Source organism: Piliocolobus tephrosceles, chromosome 21 (genome assembly GCF_002776525.5).
Source record: "Piliocolobus tephrosceles isolate RC106 chromosome 21, ASM277652v3, whole genome shotgun sequence".
Lineage (NCBI taxonomy): Eukaryota > Metazoa > Chordata > Mammalia > Primates > Cercopithecidae > Piliocolobus > Piliocolobus tephrosceles.
This window is the reverse complement of record NC_045454.1, coordinates 14,784,107-14,808,590: the sequence shown is the minus strand read 5'-3', so window position 1 is coordinate 14,808,590 and position 24,484 is coordinate 14,784,107. Positions and strand designations below refer to the sequence as shown.

The 24,484-nt window shown below is 41.7% G+C and overlaps 1 protein-coding gene across 1 annotated transcript in view; it reads right to left on the bottom strand.

Annotated features, from left to right (window-relative positions):
* Positions 1-3,851: 3,851 nt before the first annotated feature.
* LOC111529239 (pregnancy-specific beta-1-glycoprotein 2-like) overlaps positions 3,852-24,484 on the bottom strand; it is a 93,669-nt gene continuing 73,036 nt past the window's right edge. The window contains exons 3-6 of the mRNA XM_026447336.2: positions 20,596-20,874; positions 17,083-17,337; positions 5,827-5,911; positions 3,852-3,955 (exon numbers count right to left, since the gene is read on the bottom strand). Coding sequence (XP_026303121.1) covers positions 5,877-5,911; positions 17,083-17,337; positions 20,596-20,874 — 569 coding nt within the window. The 3' untranslated portion in view covers positions 3,852-3,955; positions 5,827-5,876. The remainder of the gene's footprint in view (positions 3,956-5,826; positions 5,912-17,082; positions 17,338-20,595; positions 20,875-24,484) is intronic.

Sequence of the window (24,484 nt, the reverse complement as noted above, 5' to 3'; positions counted from 1 at the left end):
ATTCCTCTGGAAGCTTCATCTCAGAGGTGTACCTGGCTGTGTGAGGTGTCGTGTGTTAGTCTGCCCCTAGTGGGGATGTCTCCCAGTTAGGCTACTCAGGGGTCAGGGACCCACTTGAGCAGGCAGTCCGTCCGTTCTCAGATCCCAAACTCCATGCTGGGAGAACCACTACTCTCTTCAAAGCTGTCAGACTGGGATATTTACATTGGCAGAGGTTTCTCCTGTCTTTTGTTTGGCTATGCCCTGTCCCTAGAGGTGGAGTCTATAGAGGCAGGCAGGCCTCCTTGAGCTGCGGTGGGCTCCACCCAGTTTAAGCTTCCTGGCCACTTTGTTTACCTACTTAAACCTCGCAATGGCAGGTGCCCCTCCCCCAGCCTCACTGCCACCTTGCAGTTAGATCTCAGACTGCTGTGCTAGCAATGAGGGAGCCTCCATGGGCATGGGACCCTCTGAGTCAGGTGCGGGATATGATCTCCTGATGTGCCGTTTGCTAAGATCCTTGGTAAAGCACAGTACTAGGGTGGGAGTGACCTGATTTTCCAAGTGTTGTGTGTCACAGTTTCCCTTGGCTAGGAAAGGGAATTCCTTTCCCCCTTGTGATGCCTCACCCTGCTTCCGCTCTCATTCATTGGGCTGCACCCACTGTCCTGCATCCACTGTCCAAGATGCCCCAGTGAGATGAACCTGGTACTTCTGTTGGAAATGCAGAAATCACCCGACTTCTGTGTTGCTGGCGTTGGGAGCTGGAGGCTGGTGCTGTTCCTTTTTGGTCATCATGACACCACCACCCTTTTTCTTTTTTTTAAATGGAATCTCACTCTGTGGCCCAGGCTGGATTGCAGTGGCATGACCTCGGCTCACTGCAGCCTCCATCTTCTGGATTCAAGTGATTCTCCTACCTCAGTATCCCAAGTTGCTGGGATTATATTGCAGGATCTGGCCAGCAGCCCACAGTGCAACAGGCCTCTTTCTTTGTTCCCAGGTCAAGAAATAAAAGACACACCCATGATAGTGAAAGAGGGTCTGGAGGGGCATTGCCTTCTGGTCCTGCGATGCCACCAATGCACTGGATAAACCAGCATTTATTATTAAGCTTAGTAAAGGTGGGGGTAGGTTACTGAGGGATTTAGGGTCGTTTGATTATGAGGTGAGATGGTCACATGGGGTTGAAATAATTCTTTAACTTAACATCGGTATGCAGAAATACAGTATAGAGAGATAAGAATTTACAACATAGTGTGTGCATCAGTAATTTCTAACAGGGCCTTAAAACAGAAACACAGTCTATCCATATCCTATGATTAGCAAGATATTATTCAGCAGTAACAGTTGCAGGAAAAGCTCATTCCAAACAATCAATAGAAACAGGACGTGAAGCTAGACAACCAGTTAAACCAAAAAATTCTCAGAAGGGAATATGCCTAAACCCTGAAGAGACCTAGAAGAGCGGTAGCAAGCTAAGGGTATTTATAATCCTATCTTGTCCATATGAACATGCGCCCCTCATGTGTAAGTTTATAGGCTCTCCACAAGGGTTGCATTCCATTCCCAGAGCTATGAACATTTACTTTCTGGGATAGGAATCTTGGTGATGTGAAACCTCCGTGACTACACGTCCATTTATAGGCTCCCTACAGGGGGAAGTACATCACGCACAGTCGGCTCCTTCTGGCAGCCCATCCTGGCATTGTCTTTACACAATCCTGCATGCAATTTTGAATTTACAACAATCAGGAGCATTTCATCTTTTGTTCCATAGCAATGGTTTCAGGGGGGTCTCCTTACAGGACTACAGGTACGCACCACCACAGCCATATAATTTTTGTATTTTTAGTAGAGATAGGGTTTCACAATATTGACAAGGCTGGCCTCAAATTCTAGACTTTGTGAGCCACCTGCCGTGGCCTCTGAAAGAGCTGGGATTACAGATGTGAGCCACTGCACCTGGCCCATAAACCACACATTTCTTTGTGTTTTCAAATTCCAGCCCAAGAGAAACAATTTGGTATTTGAAGGATGGCTGCACACAAATATTTGCACACAAATAAAAATGTTTGTAGATTGCACCACAGGAGGGAGACTTCCAGTATGACTATCAGGATGAAAATATCAAGAGTTTGGAATATGCACCTTACGCAAGATGCAAATTGACTACAATAGAATAGATCAAAGAAGAAGCCAGAAGAGTCTAGTCATTTTAAGCAGGAAGCACATTTGTTGATTGTTAAAACTGAGTCTCTACAATACCCGATGTATTTATCCATGTGCAACAAGATGTGTCAGAAACTGCACAGGCTCCCCCCTGCTTAGCTGGTAGAGAGCAATTCTATTTTCTAGGTACTGCATGCCTATGTTAAATTAAAACAGGGAGTGAGAAGAATAGGTAAGTATACAAGTAGAAGCCTAAAAAAAAACTCCATATATTTGAGGAAAAAGTTGTGTTAAAGATGCAGCTAATGTCAGCCTTTGGGTGGACTAAAGGATCTCCTGTTTTGTAAAAATGTGTGGGCCAGGTGTAGTGGCTTCTGCCTCTAATCCCAGCACGTTGGGAATCCAAGGCTTGTGGATCAACTGAGGTCGGGAGTTCGAGACCAGCCTGATCAATATGTAGAAACCTGGTCTCTACTAAAAGTACAAAATTAGCCTGGTATCGTGGCACTTGCCTATAATCCCAGATACTAGGGAGGCTGGCGCAGGAGATTCACTTGAACCGAGGAGGTAGAGGTTGTGGTGAGTCAAGATTTTGCCATGGCACCCCAGCTTGGACAACAAGAGAGAAACTCTACCTTAAAAAAATAATAATGTTGTTGACATCATATATCTGACACTGTTAACTTACTCTCAGAAGCTACTCCTTGTGAAATCCTAAGTACAGCATTATTCTGGGAAGCAAAGGAGACAAGCATCAGCAAGAACAAATTAAGAGAGGTAAGAGTCTCAGGAACAGAGCTGTTCTTGTTCCTAGTGATTTTACTACAGAAAATTTAATTGGAAGAACTAAAGAATTCAGGGTCCAGTCCAGTCTACCAGTAAATTATAAATGCTCAAAGATGATGAACAGTGGTTCAGTCTGGTAACAGGTGTACTACAGTTTTTCTTTTCAACATAATTTTTCTCTATATAGGAGTCTGTATTTTTACCAAAGATATTTCCAGTAGGATGAATTGTTTACAAAATAGGTTGACTCTCACCAAACTTGCCTAGATTTTTTACCTAAGTTCAGCAAGAGTAGCAATGGACCATAGGGGATATTTTTAAACTTTGCTTTGTTAGAAGTTTTATAAGACTCTCAGATTAAGCTTCCAAAAACCTCTTGAGGCTAGGAAGCCAAATCAAGGCCAACTTCAGAATTTCCCTGCATTCCCTATGAGTTTATTCTATGTATATTCTCAAATAGAACATCCCAGTCAAAGCCTTAGTAATATAACCAGTGTTTCAAATGTGTCCTGTTATAAAGAGAGTAGATTCTTACTGAACTTGTGCAAATAACTTTATTACCGTAAGGATACAAATACTCATGAATAGTTTCCCATTTCTGGGGCACTCAGATTGGGAACAAAAGCAAATGTTTCAACTTTTGTTTACAAAAGTATACTTTATCAAATTGTTGTAAAGTATAAAGAGCTTAAAAGAGAAAGTTCATAAATCTGGAGAATAAAACATTCAAAGAAGCAGCACATTTTCAAACAAAAAATTGTGAGAACATTATCCTTTTGATTATTAAGTCCAATATAACTGAGATTTTTTCCTCTTTGTCCTGAATTTCATGAAGGTGTCAGCCTGTTCATTAAAATTTTGAAAGTCCTCAAAGAGTTCAGTGGTATGATCCTGAAGTTATCAGAAACTTGTATTCAAGAGTCATCGTCAGAGTCTTTTCCATGTATCTACTCAAAGAAAAAGCAATTTTGGACTGTAGCTGATTGTAAATACTTCGAGGAAGAATCAAAGCAACTGTCTGCAAATGACAAAGATTTAAAATGACCATGGTTAAAAATCTAATGAGATTTTTATTAGGTTTATTATGGTAAAGACACAGCTCACATAGAAATCTAGTTCCTTCTGTGGCATATGACACTATAACTGATACCATATTCGATTTCCAGAAATTTCATACAGTTTTTAGAACTCATTTCTTAAAATTTTTAAATTTTTTTTTCCATGAGAAGGAATCTCACTCTGTTGCCCAGGCTGGAGTGCAGTGACAGGATCTCTGCTCACTGCAAACTCCACCTCCGGGCTCACACCATTCTCCTGCCTCAGACTCCGGAGTAGTTGGGACTACAGGCGCCTGCCACCACACCCGACGAATTTTGTTTTTGTGTTTTTAGTAGAGACGGGGTTTCACCGTGTTAGCCAGGATGGTCTCGATCTCCTGACCTCATGATCTGCCGGCCTTGCCTCCCAAAGTGCTGGGATTACAGGCATGAGCCACTGCGTCCAGCCTAGGATAGTCATATTATTAACATTCCCATAAATGTTATTTAGAGAAGGTTTAGCAACACTTATTACTTATTTGAAAATGCTTTATATATATTTTAACATATAAAATAAGGTGGCTTTTCCATTCAGCTTCTGTTTCCCAATTGGATTACTGAGTTCTTGGTGTAACTCATTAATAATTAGGGCAAAAAAGGAAAGTCTTATATATGTTCAAAAACATACTTAGGTAATTCCAGTACTTCTACTTGAAAATCATTGACTTAGTTGGAAATTCTACCTATTACAACAACAGTTCTCCATCCTCATTACATGGTAGTAGTGTCAGGGAAGACTTAAAAATTACCAGTGCCTGGGTCCCTCTCCAGACCTTTAAACTGAAACTCTTGGGTGGGGCTTGAGCATCCAGTTTTAAAAATGTTTTCCAGTGATTCCAATGTGTAGGTATATTTCCCTTCAGATTTCTCTGATTTCTTGTGGCCTTCACTTTTTTGCTATTTTGATATCGTGATGAATTTCAGATCTCATTTCCTGTCTTATGCTTTATGTGCCCTGGGGTAGGGACCTTGCCTTCTTCATTTTTGTATCTTTTTTGAACAAGTGAATTAGTCATCAGGAAAAGGTCTCCACCACACATACATTGTGTTCTGAGTCTCAGGTTCACAGGCTAATCCTAAAGTCTTTTTTCTCCACGAGATCAGAGATTGCTTGTGATGAAGGGTGTGGTTAAGTCTGTAGTGCAGATGGTGGAGGGGAGTTCATCCTGTTTTTAGGCAAAGCATTGGAACAAAGAATTTTACACCTATATGGGTGGAGGGGCAGGGATGTGTAGGAAGACAGTTCTAATTAGGACAGAAGAATTATACTAGGAAGTAGAGGTAAAGGAAGTGAGAAGGATTAGTAAATAGAAGAAATGTGAACTTACCAAATAGGCTAGTGTAGACCCCTGGAGATTCTTGATTAAGTGAATTAACTAGATTTTAGAAGGGTAAAGAGGCAGTCATATGCAAGGAAGGTTTTAAAGTCTGGACACAAGAAGTCAAGCAACACTTTGAAAAGTGATTGGTCTTTATGAGAATGGAGAGAATTACACTATTGAGAGATGTGAAAAATAATGAAGAGGGTTTCATAATGTGAAATTGTGTTTCTCATATGAATCTGAGAAATAAATGAGCAGAAGCTGGAGACAATGATGTCTAAAAGACATTGGTGTAGAGGAAGCATAAAGGCCAGGGAGAAAGGAAACTGCAGGAATTAGTGCTGAGAAGCAGGAGTTTGGTGGAGGAAGGAGGAGATCCAGTCCCAGAATCAGGCAAATACATCTTTTCCCTCTCCTAAGCATGGCAGTCAGCCCTGCAAGAAACTGGACAAGAGAAAAGGCCATCATACCTGCCAGACTTCCTGAAATACAGAAATGACATCACGGCTGCTTTGTCGGATTAATGCCAGGATAGATGTCCTCTTCCGAAAGAAGCTGTCATGGAAAGAAAAGAAAAGAAGAAATGGAGATGATGTTACTTTACATGGGGGAGCCTCAGGAACCAGCATGTAACATGAGGTAGCCTATAATTGTTTCTTCAAGGAATGCATTATTTCTGTTGGAAACTTGATGGGAGATGATTATATTCCTGCAGTTTTTTTCCCCTCTCACCATGTTTCTAGGTTTTTTATCAGTCCTCTGTCAATTCTCTACTACACTCAGATATTTCAGAAAGCTTTCAGATGTGTGAAAGGCTGATCGCTATTTTCTATGTCAGTAGAACTGTCCACCTTTACACCTTTTCATGGTGGCATCTTTATCTCAGTGTCTCTGTGGTGGCAACAATAAATGAGACCCTGCCAGGTTTCCATAGCAGGGACCTGATTGACAGAAGGCCCAGGTCAGTGCATTTCAAATTCACCACCTCCTTTGCATAGAAAACTTCCTTCACACAGGCTCCCAGCAAGGATGTGTAAGCACGCCTAGTTCTCTCAGGCTCTCTTTAAATCTAATGGGTGACTGGTTGGAGGACTCCCCATCGGCCTTGCAAAAACTCTCTTAGAACTGCATTGATACCTTAAATTTCTTTCCCTTTCTTTTTCACAGGATTCAGCTTTGCATAGTGGTCTGTGGGTTCTCCCATACTACCTTCATGCTTCCCCCACATTCCCTCACAGGTGTCTTCCCTGATAATTTATCTTATTTGTCTAGTCCTATCCTGCATGCATCTCAGTTGGTAAAAACAAACATACCAGGATTGATTCTTTACACTTAGATTTTTTTCTTTCTCTCCCACAAGTAGTCAGTATCCATGTCCTAGTGTTTTATGTGTTACCTCTTTTTCGATATATATATGGAAGTAGGTACTCTTGAAGGGCACATCTTATGTGCCAGGCCCTGTGCTAAATACTTTACCTGTACCTCATTTAATTCACACAATAACCCTGTCAGTTACATATTATTTCCATATTGCTGATGAAAAGACAGAAGCTTAGAGTAGTGTAAAAACTTTCCTGGTGTCATATGGCTCCTAATAGGAGGATCTGAGATTTCATTCTGGGACTATTTTACCTCAAGGCTAATGATGACAGTAGTAATATAGCAGCTGACGTTGGTTCGTCTGTGTGTGGCATCTTGTTTCATTGACTGCATGAAACCTTTAAAAGAATGGTATGAAGCAAGCTCTCTCATACTTCAGGGTATGAAAGAATATACTAAACCCAAGCACAGTGAATGAAGTAAACAATATGGATTAGAGTGGATAAAAATAAAATGGAGAATGGAAAAAGAATACAGTAAATTAATGAAACCAAAGTTGATTCTTCAAAATAAAATCAACAAAATTGACGGCCATTAACTAGACTAAGAAAAAAAAGAGACAAGATTAAAATTACTAAAATCAGAAATGAAAATGGAGTCCTAGCATGGTGGGTCATCTTTTAATCCTAGCACTTTGGAAGGTCACAATGGGAGGATATCTTGAGGCCAGGTGTTTGGACCAGCATAGGTAACCTGGGGAGACCCAGTCTCTACAAAAAAAATTTAAAACCAATTAGCTGGGCATAATGGCATGCATCTGTAGTCCTAGTATCTTGGGGAGCTGAAGAAGGAGAATTGCTTGAGACCAGAAAGTTGAGGCTGCAGTGAGGCATATTCACACCACTGTATTTCAGCCTGGGCTGGCCTACAGAGTGAGCGGCTGTCTCTCTCTCTAAAAAAAGAAAAAAAGAAAAAGAAAAAAGAAAAAACAGAAAACGAAATGATTACTACCAATTCTAATAAAATAATGATTATGAAAGTACTGTAAATAATTGTATGCCAATAAATTGTATATCCTAGATGGAATAGACAAATTCCTAGACAAACCCAAAAATATGAATAGAACTATAATCAGTAATAAGATTGAATCAATAAAAGCATTTGATGAAATTCAATATTTTTTCATAATAAAAACATTCTAACTAAGAATGGAAGGAAACCACTTCAACATAAGGGCAATATGTGAAAAACACAATGCTAACATCAAACTCAATGGAGAAAGACTGAAAGCTTTCCCTGTATGAGCAGGAACAAGACAAGGTTGTTGCTTTGGACACTTCTATTCAATGTAGTATTGAAAGGTCTAGTCAGAAAAATTAGGCAAGTATTTTTAAAAAGACATTCAAATTGGAAGAAAGGAGTAAAACTATTTCGGTTCACAGATAACTTGAACTTATATCTCGAAAATTCTAAAGATGGAACAAACCTGTTAGAACTGATAAATGAATTCAGTAATGTTCCACAATACAAAATCAACATTCAAACATCAGTCATATTTCAATACACTAACCATGGACAATCCGAAGGGAAATTAAGGAAAAAAAATTTAATTTGTATTAAGATCATAAAGAATAAAATATTTAGGAGTAAGTTTAACCAAAGAGGTGAAATGATTATACCTGAAATCCATAAAATATTGCTTAATGATAATACCAATAAAATGAAAGATATTTTGTTTTCATGAATTAGAAGGCTCACTATTGTCAGGAGGACAATGAAACCCAAAGTGAGCTGCAGATTCAATATAATTCCTATCAGAATCTCAGTGACATTTTTGCAGTAAAAGAAAAATACGTCCTAAAATTTATATTGAAACTCATGACCCTAAATAGACCAACAACTTTGAACAGGAAGAATGAAGCTGGGGGACTCACACTTCCTGATTTCAGCATTTACTACAAAGCCCCTGTAACCAATACAGTGTGGTACTGGCATAAAGGAGGACATAGAAATTAATGAAATGGAACAGAGACTCCAGAAAGAAATACTTGCATATATGGCCAAATGATTTCCACAGAGTGTGCCAAGATCGTTCAATGGGGAAAGGATAGTATTCTCACCAAATGGTATTGGAAAAGCTGGATATCCAAGGGCAAGAATGAGTGGAACCTTTACCTAGCATCATATACAAAAATTAACCCACAATAGATCAAAGATCTAAATGTAAGAGCAAAATCTATACAACTCTTAGAAGAAAACATAGGACAAAAACTTCATGATATTGCATTTCATAATGATTTCTTGGTTGTAACAACAAAAGCATAGGCAACAAATAAAATGGATACATTGGACTTCAAAAAAATCAAAACCTTTTATATATTGAAGAACATTCTCAAGAAAGTAAGAAGGCAACCCATGAAATGAGAAAAATATTTGCAAATTACAAGTGTGATAAGAAATTAATTTCCAGAATACACAAAAAACTACAAGTTAACAACAGCAAACATCCAAAAACACAATTAAAAAATGAACCAAGGATTAAAATAGAGTTTTCTCCAAGGAAGATATACAAATATCCAATAAGCCCAAGCAAAGCTCCTCAGCATCAGGAATACTTAGAGATATGCAAATCAAAACCACAATGTGACACCACCTCACTCACTTTAGGATGGCTTTGATAAACAAAAACAATGACAGCAACACAAAACAACAAGTGTTTTCAAATAGATGGAAAAGTTGGAACTCCAGTGCATTGCTGATGAGAATGGGAAATGTTATAGCCACTGTAAAAAGTGGTGTGGCTGTTTCTCAAAAATTTAAACAATAAATTACCATTTGATCCAGCAATTCCACTTCTGGACATACTCCCTATAGAATTGAAAGAAATTTGAACAAATATTTGCACATTGATGTTCAGAGAAGCATGACACACAATAGCCAAAAGTGGAAACAATGGAAAAGTCCATTGAAAGATAAGTGGGGGGGCGGAGCAAGAAAGCTGAATAGGAACAGATCCAGTTTCCAACTCCCAGCGCGAGCGACACAGAAGACTGGTGATTTCTGCACTTTCAACTGAGGTACTGGGTTCACCTCACTAGGGAGTGCTGGACAGTCGATGCTGGTCAGCTGCTGCAGCCCGACCAGCGACAGCTGAAGCAGGGTGAGGCATCGCCTCACCTGGAAAGCACGAGCAGGAAGGGAAACCCTTTTCCTAGCCACGGAAACTGAGACACACAACATCTGGAAAATCGGGTAACTCCCACCCCAATACTGCACTTTACCAAAGGTCTTATCAAACGGGCACACCAGAAGATTATATCCCACACCTGGCCGGGAGGGTCCCAGGCACACAGAGCCCACATCATTACTAGCACAGCAGTCTGCCATCCAAGGGCAAGGCAGTAGCTAGGCTGGGGGAGGGGCACCCGCCATTGCTGAGGCTTAAGTAGGTAAACAAAGCCACTGGAAAGCTCGAACTGGGTGGAGCTCATAGCAGCTCAAGGAAGCGTGCCTCTATAGACTCCACCTCTGGGGACAGGGCAGAGCTAAACAACAACAACAACAACAAAAAAAAAAAAGCAGCAGCAACCTCTGCAGATGCAAACGACTCTGTCTGACAGCTTTGAAGAGAGCAGTGGATCTCCCAACATGGAGGTTGAGATCTGAGAATGGACAGACTGCCTGCTCAAGTGGGTCCCTGACCCCTGAGTAGCCTAACTGGGAGACATCCCCGACTAGGGCCAGACCGACACCCCACACCTCACACGGTGGACTACACCCCTGAGAGGAAGCTTCCAAAGCAAGAATCAGACAGGTACACTTGCAGTTTAGCAATATTCTATCTTCTGCAGCCTCTGCTGCTGATACCCAGGCAAACAGGGTCTGGAGTGGACCTCAAGCAATCTCCAACAGACCTACAGCTGAGGGTCCTGACTGTTAGAAGGAAAACTATCAAACAGGAAGCACACCTACACCAAAACCCCATCAGTACATCACCATCATCAAAGACCAGAGGCAGATAAAACCACAAAGATGGGGAAGAAGCAGGGCAGAAAAGCTGGAAATACAAAAAATAAGAGTGCATCTCCCCCTGCAAAGGAGCACAGCTCATCGCCAGCAATGGATCAAAGCTGGATGGAGAATGACTTTGACGAGATTAGAGAAGAAAACTTCAGTCCATCAAACTTCTCAGAGCTAAAGGAGGAATTACGGACCCAGCAAAAAGAAACTAAAATTCTTGAAAAAAGAGTGGAAGAATTGATAACTAGAATAATTAATGCAGAGAAGGCCATAAATGACCTGACAAAGATGAAAACCATAAAATGAGAAATACTTGACAAATGCACAAGCTTCAGTAAACAACTCGATCAACTGGAAGAAAGAGTATCAGCGATTGAGGATCAAATGAATGAAATGAAGCAAGAAGAGAAATCAAAAGAAAAAAGAAGAAAAAGAAATGAACATAGCCTGCAAGAAGCATGGGATTATGTAAAAAGACTAAATCTACATCTGATTGGGGTGCCTGAAACCAAGGGGGGAAATGGAACCAAGTTGGAAAACACTCTTCAGGATATCATCCACGAGAACTTCCCCAACCTAGTAGGGCAGGCCAACATTCAAATTCAGGAAATACAGAGAATGCCACAAAGATACTCCTCGAAAAGAGCAAGTCCAAGACACATAATTGCCGGATTCACCAAAGTTGAAATGAAGGAAAAAATCTTAAGGGCAGCCAGAGACAAAGGTCGGGTTACCCACAAAGGGAAGTCCATCAGACTAACAGCATATCTCTTGGCAGAAACTCTACACGCCAGAAGAGAGTGGGGGCCAATATTCAACATTCTTAAAGAAAAGAATTTTCAACCTAGAATTTCATATCCAGCCAAACTAAGTTTCGTAACTGAAAGAGAAATAAAATCCTTCACAGATAAGCAAATGCTTAGAGATTTTGTCACCACCAGGCCTGTCTTACAAGAGACCCTGAAGGAAGCCCTAAACATGGAAAGGAACAACCGATACCAGCCATTGCAAAAACATGCCAAAATGTAAAGACCATCGATGCTAGGAAGAAACTGCATCAACTAACGAACAAAATAACCAGTTAATATCATAATGGCAGGATCAAGTTCACACATAACAATATTAACCTTAAATGTAAATGGACTAAATGCTCCAATTAAAAGACACAGACTGGCAAACTGGATAAAGAGTCAAGACCCATCAGTCTGCTGTATTCAGGAGACCCATCTCACATGCAGAGACATACATAGGCTCAAAATAAAGGGATGGAGGAAGATCTACCAAGCAAATGGAGAACAAAAAAAAGCAGGGGTTGCAATACTAGTCTCTGATGAAACAGACTTTAAACTATCCAAGATCAAAAGAGACAAAGAAGGCCATTACATAATGGTAAGGGGATCAATTCAACAGGAAGAGCTAACTATCCTAAATATATATGCACCCAATACAAGAGCACCCAGATTCATAAAGCAAGTCCTTAGAGACTTACAAAGAGACTTAGACTCCCATACAATAATAATGGGAGACTTCAACACCCCAATGTTAACATTAGACAGATCAACGAGACAGAAAGTTAACAAGGATATCCAGGAATTGAACTCATCTCTGCAGCAAGCAGACCTAATAGACATCTATAGAACTCTCCACCCCAAATCAACAGAATATACATTCTTCTCAGCACCACATCACACCTATTCCAAAATTGACCACATAATTGGAAGTAAAGCACTCCTCAGCAAATGTACAAGAACAGAAATTATAACAAACTCTCTCTCAGACCACAGTGCAATCAAACTAGAACTCAGGACTCAGAAACTCAATCAAAACCGCTCAACTACATGGAAACTGAACAACCTGCTGCTGAATGACTACTGGGTACATAACAAAACGAAGGCAGAAATAAAGATGTTCTTTGAAACCAATGAGAACAAGGGTACAACATACCAGAATCTCTGGGACACATTTAAAGCAGTGTGTAGAGGGAAATTTATAGCACTAAATGTCCTCAAGAGAAAGCTGGCAAGATCTAAAATTGACACTCTAACATCTCAATTAAAAGAACTAGAGAAGCAAGAGCAAACGCATTCAACAGCTAGCAGAAAGCAAGAAATAACTAAGATCAGAGTAGAACTGAAGGAGTTAGAGACACAAAAAACCCTCCAAAAAAATCAATGAATCCAGGAGTTGGTTTTTTGAAAAGATCAACAAAATTGACAGACTGCTAGCAAGAATAATAAAGAAGAAAAGAGAGAAGAATCAAATAGATGCAATAAAAAATGATAAAGGGGATATCACCACCGACCCCACAGAAATACAAACTACCATCAGAGAATACTATGAACACCTCTACGCAAATAAACTAGAAAATCTAGAAGAAATGGATAATTTCCTGGACACTTGCACTCTCCCAAGATTAACCAGGAAGAACTTGAATCCCTGAATAGACCAATAGCAGGCTCTGAAATTGAGGAAATAATTAATAGCCTACCAACCAAAAAAAGTCCAGATTCAGATGGATTCACAGCTGAATTCTACCAGAGGTACAAGGAGGATCTGGTACCATTCTTTCTGAAACTATTCCAATCAATAGAAAAAGAGGTAGTCCTCCCTAACTCATTTTATGAGGTCAAAATCATTCTGATACCAAAGCCTGGCAGAGACACAACAAAGAAAGAGAATATTAGACCAATATCCCTGATGAATATCGATGAAAAAAACCTCAATAAAATACTGGCAAACCGGATCCAGCAGCACATCAAAAAGCTTATCCACCATGATCAAGTGGGCTTCATCCCTGGGATTGAAGGCTGGTTCAACATACACAAATCAATAAACGTAACCCAGCATATAAACAGAACCAAAGACAAAAACCACATGATTATCTCAATAGATGCAGAAAAGGCCTTTGACAAAATTCAACAGCCCTTCATGCTAAAAAAAGAACTCTCAATAAATTCGGTATTGGTGGAAAGTATCTCAAAATAATAAGAGCTATTAATGACAAACCCACAGCCAAGATCATACTGAATGGAAAAAAATGGAAAAATTCTCTTTGAAAGCTGGCACAAGACAGGGATGCCCTCTCTCACCACTGCTATTCAATGTAGTGTTGGAAGTTCTGGTTAGGGCAATCAGGCATGAGAAAGAAATAAAGAGTATTCGGTTAGGAAAAGAAAAAGTCAAATTGTCCCTGTTTGCAGATGACATGATTGTATCTTTAGAAAACCCCATGGACTCAGCCCAAAATCTCCTTAAGCTGATAAGCAACTTCAGCAAAGTCTCAGGATACAAAATCAATGTGCAAAACTCACAAGCATTCTTATACACCAGTAACAGACAAACAGAGAGCCAAATCATGAATGAACTTCCATTCACAATTGCTTCAAAGAGAATAAAATACCTAGGAATCCAACTTACAAGGGATGTAAAGGACCCCTTCAAGGAGAACTACAAACCACTGCTCAGTGAAATAAAAGAGGACACAAACAAATGGAAGAACATACCATGCTCATGGATAGGAAGAATCAATATCGTGAAAATGGCCATACTGCCCAAGGTAATTTATAGATTCAATGCCATCCCCATCAAGTTACCAATGGGTTTCTTCACAGAATTGGAAAAAAACTGCTCTAAAGTTCATATGGAACCAAAAAAGAGCCCACATTGCCAAGACAATCCTAAGTCAAAAGAACAAAGCTGGAGGCATCACGCTATCTCACTTGAAACTATACTACAAGGCTACAGTAACCAAAACAGCGTGGTACTGGTACCAAAGCAGAGATATAGACCGATGGAACAGAACAGGGTCCTCAGAAATAACACCAAACATCTACAGCCATCTGATCTTTGACAAACCTGAGAAAAACAAGAAATGGGGAAAGGATTCCCTATTTAATAAATAGTGCTGAGAAAATTGGCTAGCCATAAGTAGAAAACTGAAACTGGATCCTTTCCTTACTCCTTATATGAAAACTAATTCAAGATGGATTAGAGACTTAAATGTTACACATAATACCATAAAAACCCTAGAAGAAAACCTAGATAGTACTCTTCAGGACATAAGCATGGGCAAGGACTTCATGTCTAAAACACCAAAAGCAATAGCAGCAAAAGCCAAAATGGACTAATGGGATCTAATTAAACTGAAAAGCTTCAGAACAGCAAAAGAAACTACTATCAGAGTGAACAGGCAACCTAGAGAATGGGAAAAATTTTTGCAATCTGCTCACCTGACAGAGGGCTAATATCCAGAACCTACAAAGAACTCAAACAAATTTACAAGAAAAAATCAAACAACCCCATCAAAAAGTGGGCAAAGGATATGAACAGACATTTCTCAAAAGAAGACATTCATACAGCCAACAGACACATGAAAAAATGCTCATCATCACTGGCCTTCAGAGAAATGCAAATCAAAACCACAATGAGATACCATCTCACACCAGTTAGAATGGCAATCATTAAAAAGTCAGGGAACAACAGGTGCTGGAGAGGATGTGGAGAAATAGGAACACTTTTACACTGTTGGTGGGATTGTAAACTAGTTCAACCATTATGGAAAACAGTATGGCCATTCTTCAAGGATCTAGAACTAGATGTACCATATGACCCAGCCATCCCATTACTGAGTATATACCCAAAGGATTATAAATCATGCTGCTATAAAGACACATGCACACGTATGTTTATTGTGGCACTATTCACAATAGCAAAGACTTGGAATCAACCCAAGTGTCCATCAGTGGCAGACTGGATTAAGAAAATGTGGCACATATATACCATGGAATACTATGCAGCCATAAAAAAGGATGAGTTTGCATCCTTCGTAGGAACATGGATGCAGCTGGAAACCATCATTCTGAGCAAACTATCGCAAGAACAGAAAACCAAACACCGCATGTTCTCACTCATAGGTGGGAACTGAACAATGGGATCACTTGGACTCAGGAAGGGGAACTTCACACACCGGGGCCTATAATGGGGCGTTGGGGGGAGGGATTGCATTGGGAGTTATACCTGATGTAAATAACGAGTTGATGGGTGCTGACGAGTTGATGGGTGCAACACACCAACATGGCACAAGTATACATATGTAACAAACCTGCACGTTATGCACATGTACCCTAGAACTTAAAGTATAATAATAAAAATAAAAATAAATTAAAGAAAGAAAGAGAAGTGGGTAGGGAAATGAGGTATAACTATACATTGAAATGTTATTCAACCTTAACAAGGAATAAAATTCCAATACATCGTGCAAAGTGGATGAACCTTGAAGACATTATGCTAACTGAAATAAGCAAGACACGAAAGGATAATTATTATATAATTCCATTTATAAAAGATAGAATAGCCAGTTACACAGAGACAGAAAGTAGAATGGTGGGTGCTAAGGGTTAGGGGGAGAAGGAGTGAGAGTTACTGTTTACTGGGTACAGAGGTTTAATACAGTAAAAGGTAAAAATTCTGGAAATGGATAGTGTGATGTTTACACAACACTAAATTGCACACTTAGTTAATGATAAGCCTTATATTGGATATATATAAAGTGTCCTGGTAGTCTTACACTCTATAAATACACACTTTTTGGCATAGCCCCTTCCTGCCATGCAGAACCCGAGAGGTGAATCTCCCTATGTTTCCAAGTGTGCATCACTCACTGTCCTCTGTGCTGTGTCCCACGTGCTGTGCCAACACCCTCATACAGCCAGTGACTTCAGAGCCAGGACACAGCTCAAGAGTCTGCCCCAAGGCTCCCTCTCTTTTAATTTCCCTGCAGCCTAGCCTTCACATCAACTGGCAGTTTGATTTAGCTGAATTTAGGACAAGCCACCAGGGCTCTTTCTCCACACTTGCTGGTCCCACACCACTTGGAGTCAGGCAGGGCCAGTCACAGGAGAAGCCCGGAGCAGAGCAGAGAGTGGTCTGAGCTGCCCCTCTCTCATCCAAGGGGTTTCCTACTCTCATTTGGGGGAAAAATGTGAGCTTGTTTCAAAGTCTCAGATGCTCCTTGTAGGTCATGCAGTAGGGAAAAAAATAAAGACGTGGCAGAAAGGGTTGTGTTGGTGACAGTGAGAAGCAACTGGACCTTGAGGACTCTCCTTCTTGTCCCTCTGTGAAGCCTCTTCCACCACATAGGGCTCAGGGCTGACAAAGCCCCCTCTCTACCTTTCTCAGGCTGGACACAAAGTCAGCCATGAGAAAACAGAAAAACAAGGAGAAGAGAGTCCATAGAGACAAATTGGGAGGGTTCAGAAGGAGAATTTAGGATTTGCTTGTGCCAATGGGATGCAGGCTGGGAATTAAAATGTTTTCCTGGGTCTTCTCTGAAAGGCAGATAGACTCCACCTAAAACCCTATTGCCAGTGATGTAGGGATCCACTTACCAGAGACTTTGATCGTCTTGTCTGTGGAACTTTCAAGGCCAGTGACTGAGTTACGAGCGGAGCAACCATAGATACCGCCATGCTTTGTAGTAATTTGGTGGATAGAGAGCTCTTGTCCTGATTGCAGAAACTTCCCATTAATCGTCCAAGAATACTCTGCCGGTGGGTTAGAGTCCGCGAAGCAGTACAAGTAGAGGTTTTCTCCTGAACGGTAATAGGGGGATGAAGATAAAATGCTGGGGACGTGCGGACCATCTGGAGTAAAGAGAATAAAGTCACAGGTGATGTCGTCTGAAGGAAGGGGATGTTCCTGGTCTCTTAAAGGGACACAGTGTCCCTCTGAGACAAGATACCCCCTCAAGGCCCAGCCAAATTGCTCCTGTGTTCACTGGGCCAAAGCCTGAGGTATTCATCTGTTTCTCCCATCACAGGCTGTAGACCCCAAGTCTCCAACGACAAGAGCATCTCCTCCCCTTATATTTTTGTTTGAGGCTATGCATACCCAGAATTTCCCAAGGCAGGGAGTCATGGCCAGCCCTGGTGTCCAGAAACAAAAGTGTCTGTACTTGGACCTGAGAGAGACTGAGATGCCTGGCCTGAGTTCGTTTGGATTTTAGCGGGTGGCCTGGTCCACAGAGAAATCAAAGATACAAAGGACATCCAGGGTGACAGGGTCACTGGGGGTGCTACCAACTTGGTCCCGTATTTCACATTTTTAGGGGCCTGTGTCATTTCTTGTGGTATTGCCTAGAATGAGGATCCTGTTTTTACCAGGTTGCTTTAGCCTGGAACTGTGTGGATAACAGAGAGAAGATTGTCCTGTATGGCATCTTTGATTCCTCCACGAGCATCCTTCAATCAGAGTTGGCATCTCCCTCCCCTCAGCCCACCTGAGTCCTTGAAAGCCAATAGCTGGTGCGTGTGTCACAAGACAGATGCATGATGATCTAAGGGCTCAAAGACTGTGAGGCCACCTGCTCTGTCTTAGAGAAGCACAGACTTTCTCAAGTGTGAATTGAGCAGCAGTGTTGGGTCATGGACAGACACATCACTGGGAGCCACAGTCCCTGGTACACCTCCCAGTCCCTCTCTAATCAGCTCTCTGGCTGGCTCACCTTCGATTCCTTACCTGGAATGTGCAACTGCTGGGCCCCTTCCAAATTCCATCCTACTTTGCCCCCCTAGATGTGATTTCTCTGCAGCTTCCATTTCCAAGGACATTCTAGAGATGAGTAATAATGGGACTACCCATTGTCCTGAAACCCTGAAGATACTGAGCAGCCTGGCCTGTGACTGGATGTTTCAGCAGAAAGAAGACAGGGTAGACCAGAGTCAAGCCTGGAGGTCAGTTCAGTCATCAGGCAGTGGAGGCACAAGGTGGCGCAGTTTTTTGCAGGTGTTTCATGATGACTTACTTGAGCCAGTGACCTCCAAAGATAGAGCAGAGTGCAAGGAATGATGTAGAAAGAGTGAAGGGTACAGGCAAGAGTTGGTGGCTTTGGAGCAGAACCGTGTTCCCTGTTCTGGGTTCTTTAAGTTTCCTCTCCTTCTGCAGAGGGCAGGTGAGGACTATGTGGATCTTTCCAGAAATATATGTGGATATTTGAAAATGCAGAACTGACTGGTGGAAAGGATGGGAATGAACTGCTGGAAATCTGGTCCTCATGGACCATGTGTGTTTGATGGATATGAGACAAATTTGGGGAGAATTTTTGCAAATATTTTCTTTCATTGTACACTCTACTCTCCGATTCCATGGGTTTGACTACTCTAGGGACCTCATGTAAGTGGATTCCAGAGTGAATCTGAGAAGAAACTGCTGGTTGTCAGGAGCTGGGAGTGGGGAGAATCAGAAGTTGTTCATGTGTGTGCAGTTTCAGTTATGCCAGACGGGGAGGTTCTAGAGATCTGCTGTACAGCTCGATGCCTATAGTTCACACAGACTGAGTATTTCTTATGCATAAGACTTACTACAAAAAGTGTTTTGGATTTCTGACATTTTTTCATTCTGAACTATTTGTCATATACTTACTGGTTTAGCATCCCAAATCTGAAAGTGTCAAAGTCTAAAATGCTCCAGTGAGCATTTCTTTTCAGCATCAGTTAAGTATGCAAAAGTGGGAGGTGATAGGCCAAATACATTCTTGCCCCTTTTTTTTTTCTCTCACCACGTTTCTAGCTTGGTGATTAGTTTTCGTCAATTCCATACTGGCCATGCTACGATTGTATATTTTTGAAGGCTTTGGGATGTGAGAGAGGCTGATTGCTATTTTCTATGTCATCAACATTTTCCACCTTTTCATGGTTGCATCTTTTTCTCAGTGTCTCTGTTGTGGCAGTCATTAATAAGAGCCTGTCAGGTCAGATTTAGGACAGATTTTTGTAATTCTGCAAAAAAATGTTACTGGGATTCTGGTAGTGGTTGCATTGAATCTGCAGCTCACTTTAGGTAGCATTGTCTTCCTAACAATATTGATTCTTCCAGTCCGTGAGAATGAAATGACTTTCCATATATTGATGTCAGCTTTAGTTTCTTTCAGTAATGTTTTGGAGTTTTCAGGGTATAACCCTTTGACCTTTTTGGTTAAACTTATCCCAAAATATTTTATTCCTTTTGATGTTAATGTGAATTGAAATGCTTTTCTTAATTTCCTTTCAGATTGTTCACTGTTAGTGTATAGTCTAAAGAATGAACTAGAAAGAGTGAAGGGAACACGCAAAGGCTGGTGGTTTTGAAGCAGAAACATATTCCCTGTCCTGGGTTTTTGACTTTCCCTCTTCCTTAGCAGAGGGCAGGTGGCTCTTCCCTGATAGCCAGAAAGACTTCACTGGAAAACATGTTGCCAAAGCTCCAGGGATCCACTTACCAGGGACTATGATCCTCTTGATTGTGAGATTTGTTCCACCAGTGGCTGAGTTATGGATGAAACAGACATAGACCCCTCTATATGTTTTAGTGATATGGGGGATAAAGAACACTTGTGTTGATTGCTGGATGAATTGATTCCCATCAATCAGCCAAGAATGCTCTGCCAGTGGGTGAGAGTCTGTGAGGCAGGAGAGCTAGGGACTTCCCCTGTGTGCTAATAGGTGTATGAAGAAGAAATGGTGGGGGCATCCAAGCCATCTGGAGGAAAGAGTACAAAGTCACAGCTGATGTTGTGAGAAGGAAGGGAAAATCCTGGTCTGTGGAAGGGCCACAGTGACCCTGTGAGCTAAGTCACAACACTGAAGTCCCAGCCAAATCCCTGCTGTGTTCACTGATCTGGAGCCTGAGACATTCACCTGTTTCTCCCTTCATTACCTGTGGACCCTGAGCCTCCCTTGACAGGAGCAGCTTCTTCTCTCCAATTGTTGATCAAACCTAAGCCTACCCTTAGTAGTCATGGCCAGCTTTGATGTCTTGGGATAAAGGTCTCTGTACTTGGACCTGAGAGGGACTGGGAGGCCTGGCCTCTGGCCATGTGTATTTGGGATGGCAGCCTGGCTCACAGAGGAACAGAAGATACTCACAGATGAGATTCAGGGTGACTGGGTCACTGCGGCTGGCACTCACTGGGTTCTTCATTTCGCATTCATAGGGTCCTGCAATATCCTTTGTGACACCATATAGAGTGAGGATCCTGTTGTTTTCGGACAGCTGCCATGGGCGATTGATAGGGAGGCTCTGACCCTTTATCCACCACCGGTAGCTTACATTCTGAGTGTCAGGATCACAGGATAAGATCACAGTCTCCTCCGCCTCCCTGGGGTTTAAGTTGCTGCTGGAGATGGAGGGCTTGGGAGTCTCCACTGTGCAGATAACAGAGAGAAGATAGCCCTGTTTGGCACCTTTGATTCCTCCAAAGACATTTTTCAATCAGAGATGGCATTTCCCACCTCTCAGCCCACCCAAGTCCTTAAAACTCCATGGCAGGTGTGTTTGTTACAAGACAGATGCATAGCAATCCGAGGGCTCAGAGATTGTGAGGCTGCCTTCTGTATGTGGGAGCAGCACAGACTTTCTCAAGTGTGAATAGAGCAGCAGAATTGGGTCATGGAAAGTCATGAGACCAGTAGTCACAGCCCCTGGTGCCTCTCTGAGTCCCTCCCTCTCCAACTGCCTGCCTTGCCCACCTTGGGGTCCTCACCTGAAGCATGCAGTGCTGGAATCTTCTTAGTTTCAGTCTTATTCCCCCCCCCCCCCCCCCCAGGTATGTTTTCTCTGCAGCTTCCCTTTCCAAGGACATCATAGAGATGGATAATGGAACTTTCCATTGTCCTTAAACCTTTTGTATACTGGGAAGCCTGGCCTGGGACTGGGTACTTCAGCAGAAATAACACAGGGGAGACCAGAGTGAAGCCTGGAGGTCAGTTCAGTCATCAGGCAATGGAGCCACAAGGTGGGGCAGTTTTCCCAGCTGTCTCATAGTGACTGACTTGAGCCAGTGTCCTCTAAAGATAGAGCAGAGTCCAAGGAATGACCTACAAAGAGTGAAGGGGACAAGCAAGAGCTGATAGCTTTGTACCAAGACCATGTTCCCTGTTCTGTGTTCATGAAGTTCCCTTCCCCCTGTAGAGGACAAGTGAGGACCATGTGGATCTTTCTAGAAATATATGTGGATGTTTGCAAATGCAGAACTGACTGATGGAAAGGGCGAACATGAACAGATGATGGAAGTCTAGCTCTCACATACCATTTGTGTTTGGTGGCTATTAGACCAATATTTGGGAAGAAGTCTTGCAGATACCTTCTCTCATTAGACGTTCTACTCTCTGATTCCACGAGTTTGACTACTCTATGCATCTCATCTCAGTGAATTCCAGAGTGAATCAGAGAGTAGAATAGTGGTTTCCAAGAGCTGGGTTTGGGAGAATAAGGCATTGTTCCGGGGGTGTGTGCTTTCAGTTATGCAGGATGAAGAGGATCTAGAGATCTCCTGTACAGCTTTATGCCTACAGTTCATGCAGACAAAGTGTGCCTTATGCAGAAAGCTTACAACCAGGTGTTTTGGATGTCTAACATTTTTTTATTTTGGAATATTTGTAGTAGATGTACTGGGTTAGCATCCCAAATCTGAAAAATTTTAAATCCAAAATGCTCCACAGAGCACTTCTTTTTAGCATCATATAAGTTGTCAGAAGTGTTGGATTGGGAGCATTTCAGGTTTTGGATTTCCGTATTTGGGATGCTCAATTTGTAATACCGCAATTTTCCCATAAAAAGTTGTCAGGAGTTTAGACGTCATGTTATGTTCTGACTCTAGTAACAAAACCAAAATAAATTTGGAGGAGACATTAAAATGTTGTCACAAGTGGAAATTTTTACTGATGGTCCAAACATCTAAGATCAATTGCTGGTAGTAATATTTCTCTTGATACCCAATTAAGGTTTAGGTGTGGGGTGAATTCCAGCAGGATCACATTATGCTCAAAGAAAGATGCCAAAGATGATTTGAAATTAGCAAGTCCTTAAGTAGAGAGAGTCCTGTTAAAAAGACAGAACTGGTCAGTGTGTCAATTACATAAAGGGAGGAATGATGCAGAATTAAAAGAAGTGATGTGTGTTATGTTAGTAAATATAGAAAGAACTCCCTGTTTCTAATTTCTGTGCAGAGTTAGGAAAAATGGGGAGGAGCCCAAAACAGGTATGTGAAATGCTTTCTTCATTTTCTCTTAACTTCAGGAAATACAACTAGAGTTTCAGTTTGTGTGAAATAGGAAGTGTCTAAGTGATACACCAATGGCTCATGTGTCCCCCACACGAAGAACCCCAACTTATGAAAATGGCATCATCAGGAGGAAACAACTGTACATGGCACAGGCAGTAAAACCATCAGACAGCAACCCCTGGCCACATCTAACAGGTCCCCAAAACCACTAGTATTCCCATTACATGTATGTTACATCTTTGGTAGTCATCCCACAACTACAAAATTTAAAAAATTGCTATTGTCAATACAAAATATTAAATATGAAGTAGAATATGTTGTTCCACTTTTTTCCCCCCACTCTTTTTGAACTTTCCTGTTTCAGTTTTGGAAGTTTCTATTGGAACATCCTCAAGCTAGGGATTCTTTCCTCAGCTGTGTGCAGTCTACCAGTAAGCATCAAAAACATTCTTCATTTCTCTAACAGCTTTTTGTTGTTTGTTTTGTTTTGTTTTGTTTTCCTGAGACAGTCTCGCTCTGTTGCCCAGGCTGGAGTGCACTGGCACGATCTTGGCTCACTGCAAGCTACACCTCCCGGGTTCATGCTATTCTCCTGCCTCAGCCTCCCATGTAGTTGGGACTACAGGCAGCCGCCACCACGCCCGGCTAATTTGTTTGTATTTTTAGTAGAGATGAGGTTTCACCGTGTTTGCCAGGTTCGTCTCGATCTCCTGACCTCGTGATCCACCCACCTCAGACTCCCAAAGTGCCGGGATTACAGGCATGAGCCACTGTGCCTGACCATGTCTGAGGGATTTTAACAAGTTGTTGACTTTTGAGTTTCTTCAGCTGTTTACTTACTGATAGAACCAAGTGACAAATTTCAAGCTTGTTATATGCCTGACAGGAAACCAGAAGTCTCTAGGAAGTGCCTGGAGAATGTGAGCTTCATAGTAGGTTGAGGATGGAGTCATGACGGAAATGGGTGAAATCAGCCTATGGGCTTTGGAGACTGCAGACTTGTCCAGCCTCTGACACCCTGGTGAGTCAGTGCAAAGATTCCAACAGTGACAGCAAACTAGCATGGCTGACTCCATCTGCCATCTAGTCTCAGGCTGGCTGTCCTCACTCATTCCTGGACATAGGCCAGGCTAACCATGGGAGGAATTTAGTTTATGGTTTAACTTTGAAGCAAGATTGATAATAGTTCCTCCATAACACTAATACCCTTATTTTGCCCAGGGATTGCCTTTGTAAAACTGGTGACAGACCATGAGACTAAGATTATTGGAGGGAGCTGAATTCTGCTAAAATGTAGGCACAGTTTCTATAATCCCTTACTGCTCAAATATCATTTGGCCAGAGTTTATAAAATTTGTAACTAATTGCTGCTATAGATAACATCACTATTGTAGAACCTGAGATTGGTCTTTTGAGATGTTTCTCATTCTTTGCATTCTGGCAGCCAGCTGACCTCATCCATACCCACGACTAATGGCTCAGCCAGGCACGTGGTCCCCACCTAGAGGTGGATTCAAGCACAAACAGATTATTTCCCTCCGCCCGCATGATTCCATCCGCAAACAATCAGCAGTACCCACTTTTTACTGTGCCCCTGAAACTATCCTTGAAAATCTATAACCCCTGATCCACTAGGGAGGCTGATTTGAGTAATAATAAACCTCTGTCCTCCTGTTTGGCAGACTTGGAGTCATTAAAATCTTCCTTTACTGCAAATCACCATCTGGATCAATTGGTTTTGTTTGTGCAGG